Source organism: Rhamphochromis longiceps, linkage group LG7, assembly GCF_057381845.1.
Source record: "Rhamphochromis longiceps isolate RC_006_pf linkage group LG7, R_longiceps_female_GT1.1, whole genome shotgun sequence".
NCBI classification, from domain to species: Eukaryota; Metazoa; Chordata; class Actinopteri; order Cichliformes; family Cichlidae; genus Rhamphochromis; species Rhamphochromis longiceps.
Genome location: NC_140563.1, coordinates 21,366,772 through 21,373,801, shown reverse-complemented (window position 1 = coordinate 21,373,801; position 7,030 = coordinate 21,366,772). Strand labels below are relative to the sequence as shown.

The following is a 7,030-nucleotide window of genomic DNA, read 5'->3' as shown; positions in this document are numbered from 1 at the left end:
GTACTGTACTGGAAGTTTGGCCTCTTCAAAGGCCAACGTGTGTCACAACTTTCAGCACTGGAGTGGGAGATGTCATGGGAAGGTGGGAACAGCACGCCCTGAAAGGCATTCAGTATCAATACTGAATGCTGGTATTGGTATCAGATCTATACTGGTGCAAGAGGGTCGATACCTTACAGTACCTACCGATTAAGTTCAGTACTTAGCCCACTGAACCGTGTTAATTATTGTTATTCTTTTGGAAATAAAAAAAATATCCCTCAAACATGAACTATGAAAAATGTCCGGCCCTTTTTGTGTTGACTGACCCCAAATCAGCTTCTGCACATTTACATTTCAGGCCTCCAAAAAATTAATTAAAAACTGAAAGGTGTGTTTTGTTGTATTAACTAATTATTGTGGAAATTACAATGATTTATTAGTCAGTGAAATGTGTTCAGAATTTTCAAATGAATGAGGATTCATCTCATAAATCATGACACGCTGCTCGCTCCTATATAAGCTGCCTTTATTTGTTAGAAGTATCGGCAACACTGGCTCTGTATTCCTTGGTATCAGATTGATACCAGAATGAGCATTACCACACAGCACTAGCATCCAGTTTAGGTAAGTTCCTTTGTTGTGTGCTCTTTGCTGTGTGTCGACAACTGCTGGAGTCTGTAGATATTGTAACCTGAATAAAATCCAAAGCAAACAAAGTGACTCAGAGCCTGCGTATAAGAACTAAAGCCAATGTCAACACAGTCCAACTCAGTCCCTTATTGAAGGTTAACACACAACGTTATGCTGTTAAACTCAAAGAGGCTGGAAATAATGCTGACTTAACTAGTTGAAGCTTTCATTATGAATTCACTTTATCTACAAGTTTTTAATAAAAGACTGGTCAAGTTTTGGACAGAAAAGGAGAAGATCATTTCTCCTCAAACAAGCAATTTTGCCAAAAATTCAAGTCCATGTCTTTGCGTGTTTTTCAGATTTGGCAACTTTGACTGGAGGAAAAAGGGTGCGTGTGCGTGTGTTTGTTCTCCAACTCTGCATGCACAACAAAAATCTGATGTGCCCCGTGAAATCGCAGTTGAACTTCAAGCATTTCTTTTCTTTTTTTAATGGTATCTCAAGAATGGTAACGCCTTCCTCCCTCCTTCATGTGTTTTCATTCTTGTAGGGCTTTTGGGAGGGAGGAGGAGCCAGCTTGTTCCAAACCAAGCAATTCTTGGCTTACTTTCTTCAACCTGGTCAAAACTTAAAAAGAGGAGTCCTGCTTTAAGAAACATCTTTAGGTTAAGATTGTGAAGCAGGAAGAGGGGATCTTGTGGTTACAGAGAAACAGCCTCTGCTGGGATACAATCAGATCTGTGGGTGGTGTCCACTTAGCATCAGAAGAAGGAAATGATTTCTCCCACAAAGAGGGTTTGCATGTTTTGGCAGCAGTGCTGAGATCTACAACACCGCAACCTTTTTGGTGCCAGAACTAAAATTCCTTCTCCAACAAGTTTGTTATCAACACTACAGGGCAGCACATACCCCAGTTTGAACTTAGGGGTTGGCTCGACACACACACACCAATCCAGATTCCTTTTCATCATTTCCTTTTCAGTTTCTTCAAGTTTGTTTTCTAAACTTCTTTCGGTTTTGGGGAAGTTATTTAGCAGTCCTCATTTTTTTCTGTATTCCTTTAAAAAATACATTTATCTTGCCAGAGCGCGCGACTTGTCATGCGCGGCGCTCCTCTGAGTTATGACCTAAGCACACACATGTGGACAGCTGTGCCAGGTAGCTTATGAAACCTGCGTGACGTGAGCTCGAATCCGAGCTGCAGCGGACCAATGAGAAGCCGGGAGAAGACAGCAGAGCACATGAAACGTAAGGAGCTCGGAGAAAGCATGAATGCAAAGGCCATTCACTGGAAAGAGTGACGGATGGAGACAGAGCGGGATTTTGAATGTGAGCTCACAAATTCAGGAACACTTCAGCCCTCCACACTGGCCACCTGCACCCTAACGCCACCTGGTGGCCAAAAAGGGAAACATTTCAATTCAATTTTATTTATATGGGCCAAATCACAACAACATAAGAGATCAGTCAAGGAACTTCTCTCTGCGGTAATCTCGTTAAAAAGAAAGTCTCTTTGTAGAAATCACTTTGTTTATGCCTGTAAATATCAAAACAAGCACATGAGCAGCAATGCAGGATGATTTGATTTCACATTTGTAACTGGCAAACTACTTAGTGGGAAAGTGCAGACTTCCTCTATTCCAGCATGCAGCAGAGTCTGGTTGGCCAAAATGAAATTTAAAGGGCTCACTTCTGAAATTCAGAAACATCTGTCATAAACATTTATGTTTATAGTTTTGCTTTATGGTTCAGCTTAGAGCCCAGTGATCCAGTAGTGTCCAAGAGTGTAATAAGCACTAACTTAATATTAATGTTAACTAAATATTAACTAAAGCATGGAAGAAGTGGGGTTACTGGTAACTGTATTTTGCAGTCTTGGCACTTATAAAAGTCAGACAGATTAACGAACACAGGTTTTGTTGCGCAAACATTTTATTTCCATTAGTACTGAGAAATAAAGTCCGAGACATACTGAGGCTTTAAAGGACATTTCTACTGTTCCAGAAACAAGTTTTCTCCTAATAGTGCTATTTATTGTTGTGAATGCACCTGCAGTTTACAGATAAGTTTCATCTCTGACAAAATACACATAGCCTGAATATGAATTGATGCGTGGGGAATGACAGAAATAATAAATAATGAATGAGGAGAGGAGGTGGTGATGAAACCTGCAGTAAGCAGGAAACAGAGGAGTGACGGGCACCTGCACAAACACACACACACACACACGCACACGTCATATCTATATCATTTCAGTCTAGCTGAATGTAGTTACATGTACATACAGAATACCTTATGATGCAAAACATGATATACACTCTCCCCTTGCCACTTTATTGGTTATATCTGTGAAATCTATCCATGCCACTGCAACAGCTGTGCCTATTTTTTTCAGTGTTTTTTGACCTCAAAGTATTATGAAAGCATGGGACAAATATCACCCCGCAGTATGTGTGTGAGAGCTTTGTAAAAGTGTAAAAGAATCAAAGGCTGAAGTCTTTTACTGGACTGGAATAAATCTCACAGTGTAAATAAAGTGGTCCACGGGTTTAGATTTCAAAATGTTAATAGGGCCCAAAACCGTACTCTAAATCACAATATTTACACATAAAACAGGAAAAGATGCTGCAGGAGGGAAACTAACTTTTCATTTACTCAGTACGCTACAAAAATAGACGATCAATAGAAGAAGAATACTCCATTGTATATTCAGTATATGACTAGAAAAACAAAGCTGTCATTGGTAGACAGCATGAGGAAAAATGTACAGCAAATAATCAAACAGTTTTAAGAAAATAAGTTGTTTAAGTCTTTTTTTTCTTCCTTTTTTTAGTGGATCAAAAGTTGTATCCAGTATTTTTATTGTGCACTTTCACTTCCTCTTGCTGTGTTTCATTTACCTTAAAAAAAATAAGCGTCACAGGTCAGAGTGACCAAAAAAATGCACATTAAAAAGAAGTTTCCAGTTTCCAGTAGCACTCCTCTTAGTTTTAGCATACATATATATATTTATAGATAAAAGTTGAAAATAACTTCTATGTATTCCACTTACATATGGAATGCTTAAAAGCGAAACTAGCTTCCAAAGACCTCCTGTCAGCTACCTCTTTAATCAGCATAACCTAACAAGTGGATTGTTATATTTATTATTCCCAGTACAGTACCAAATATTATTATAGCCAATATTTTATTCATTTCATAATTGCAAACCCAGGAACTGGAAACATCTCATTCTGAGATGACCTCACACCCGCCTGTCGGCCAATGCGGATGTCTTAAAGTCCAGCATCACTGAAATAACGTCCTGCCTGCGGTCTGCAGACTGTGTAGTGTGTATTTATGCGGTCAGTGCTGTGCCAGTCCAGTAAATATTTACAAGTATTTTGGAAGCATTTAGAAACAATAACATATGGCAGATGATGGCGTGACTCAGAGCTAAATCCAGTTCATTTTGTGTGCGCTGTCACAAGGGTTTGATTATAAACGCCTTTTAAATAAGCGTCTTTTCTCTGTAAAATTAAAGTCAAATCAAATCACAATGAGATTAAAGTTCTGCATTTCAGGGAAACACGTGTATTCAGTCACTAGATGGAAAGCTTGGTACAGCTTTTTTATTTGTGTATTCAGTACAGCAAGTAGACCATTAGCTTAGCTTTGCCTAACGTAGCATAAAGACTAAAAATGAGATGAAACTCGAGACTTTAGCTTTAGTTCGTGCTTTGATCATTGACATGCGATGTAGCGAAATGGTATCAGTCTTTTTATCTGTCTTTTTCAGTAAGAAAGTGAATGAAGGCGTGTTGGCCTTTAAACTAGATTTAGCCCTGAGGTGCAAGGACCTTTAAACAATTAAAACAAAGAGGCAGTTTTCCATCTTCTTGAAAATATTACATTTCATTTCATATTCATCACCTAACACGTTTAGCTTTCCTGAACCAAGAAAATAAATCTGACCAAATCCGGGACTTGAAAATTTCTAACCGCTCACTGAATAATGTCAGCTTACGATAAATATGGAATACACAGACAGAGCACAACCTAAATACTTCTTTTCAAACATATGGCATGTTTATGTCTTAACGTGCGACCTGTGACAAAGAGGAATGGTAAAACTAAAATAAATAGACATGGCCCGAGCACCTGTAGATAAGAAACTGCCTGTTTCTTTGCCAATAAGTATTCAGTGTTTCATTGCCTGAGAATCTGTCCAGAGTTATGCTGAGTTGAGTAAAGGGCTTAAACAAAATTAGCCTCGTATAAACTGCTGCTTTTAATACTGAGAGGAATGATTTGAGGAGACTTCCCAATACTCCCTCTGTGTCCGATCTCAGAGTGCTTCAGACCCAGTACTGGTTCTTTTTCAAGGCCGGGTTTGTTGTCCGACAGTGCTGCAACAGCTCAGGGTCTGCGTCTTTGGAGTCCATCTTGGACATTGGGATGTTATTGGCTGGGTCAGTTTTGCGAAAGGTCTCTGTGGTGGCCACCTCGCCGTTTTTGGGCTTGGATGCTGCCGTCTGGACATTGTGCTTACCCGTCTTGTTTTTGCGAATCAGATAGTAGGCCAAGACAGCCGCCAGTAGCAAGAGAATGAGGATTACCATGATAGGGATGATAATAGGCCAGATGTTACTGCGCTTGGCAGCTTGTGGTCTTCCATATGAGCCAGATCCAGAAGCTGTAGTGGCATCTCCGTGGGGCCAGAGAGGGCTAACTGGAGTGACTTGAGGGATCCCAGGAAGATGATCAATGTCTTTGGAGGGAATCCTCAACAGAGTGACAGGGTAAATTCCAGAGGCATTGTAGGGACCGGTTTGGAAGGAAAGCACACATTCTGCAGGAGGGACCCCGTGAGCTTTGAGCAGGAAGCGAGCCTCATCCTGAGTGGCACCACTAGGTGATCCAGAAGAGCCATTTAAGATTTCCATAGCTACACGACCCTCATCCAGGTCCTTTTGGCTAAACGACTTCACTGAGTCACCTGCGTTTGGGCCTCCAGACTTTACAAACCGAGCACCTCTCGGTTGCTGGATGACAGTGAACATTGGGGTAACTTTAGTCTTGTTGGCGAGGGAAGTTGCATCTAGAAGCTTTTTATCCAGTTGGACAAGCGCACCCTGGGGTAAGAGAGGATCCCTAGCAATGTTGGCCAGAGGTTGCACAGTGATGTTGAGGACAGAGGAAATGTTAGCAGCCCGGCTGCGGGCTGTAAATGAAACACTGTCTCGGGGTGAAGTGGACTTGACAAAGCGGACACTGACTCGGCCTTCCTTAATCAGTTTCTGGGTAAAAGCAGATGTAGGCTGCCGGTCTACCATGACAGCGGCGTACTTGGGAGCACTTGTGATTTTATAAAGGATGTCCTCCTCAATAGGGCCACCAGTGCTGACCTTCAACATCTCTTCAGTCACTAAGGTCTCATCGTTGCCCTGCTTCACCTTGATCTCAGGGGCTATGTCAAGAAGCAGGGTGTGGGCCAGTACGACGATGTGCAGCATGTATGCTTCGGTTTGGTGTTCTCCATCTGATACTACGAATTCCATGACGCTATCTACAAGGCTGTTGTCACTGTAGAAGCCCACCTCTCCACGATTGACCATCTCTTGTGTGAATTCAGAGATTGCCTCCATTGTGCCTGAGTCAACTAGTCGACCATTGCTAGGTGCTTTGGTCACCTTGAAGTGCACCTCATCTGGAGGACTGTCCTCATCATGAGTGTTAAGTTGTCTCTGGGTCAAGAGGGTCATGGAGCCTTGAAGAACCTCAAAGAGTGTTTCTGTAGTGACTAGTTCAGGGGGGTCTGAGCCCCTCCGTTTGATTGAGATGTTAAAGACTTCCTCCAGGACCACAGACTTAGCAGGTGAGGCCAAACTACGGCCCTCAGACTTAAGACGGGCTCTGAAAGCAAAGCTGTCAGATGAGTCTGCCAGATCATCATGGACATACTCCACCTTTCCTTGAATGACATCTTCTTGCATGAAGGACGGGGTATTACGGGGCAGGTCCTGACCATCCAGCATGATACGACCACGACCGGGGAAACGCTTAATTTCAAAAATGACATCCACTTCCCCTCGGTTTTCTTCTGGTAGGCTAGCCAGAAGGTTTGAAGCATCAAGAATTGAATCATCGATGGTTTTTCTGTGACCCTGCACAATATCCAGACCTAAGCAGAAAAAACACAAACGAAGAGAAATGTTAAATTTAATCCAGTTGTTTTTTCCCCCCCAAAGATACCTACTATCTATTTTTGTCTCTCCTGTTGATATTTAATTATGCAGGAGATTGAATCTGGAATACATTTGGAGAGACAGATGGAGCAGGGGGCTTGTTGTTTTGGCAGCAACAGAAGTACGGCTGACAGGTCCCTTTGTGACTTCAGACTCTTAATAGTAAATTACTGTAAAGAATAAGGAAG

At 41.8% G+C, this 7,030-nt stretch overlaps 1 protein-coding gene across 1 annotated transcript in view; it reads right to left on the bottom strand.

The window, feature by feature from the left end:
- Window positions 1-2,539: 2,539 nt before the first annotated feature.
- cspg4 (chondroitin sulfate proteoglycan 4) overlaps window positions 2,540-7,030 on the bottom strand; it is a 74,129-nt gene continuing 69,638 nt past the window's right edge. The window contains exon 11 of the mRNA XM_085412801.1: window positions 2,540-6,778. Within this exon, the coding sequence (XP_085268927.1) occupies window positions 4,953-6,778 (1,826 nt within the window). The 3' untranslated portion in view covers window positions 2,540-4,952. The remainder of the gene's footprint in view (window positions 6,779-7,030) is intronic.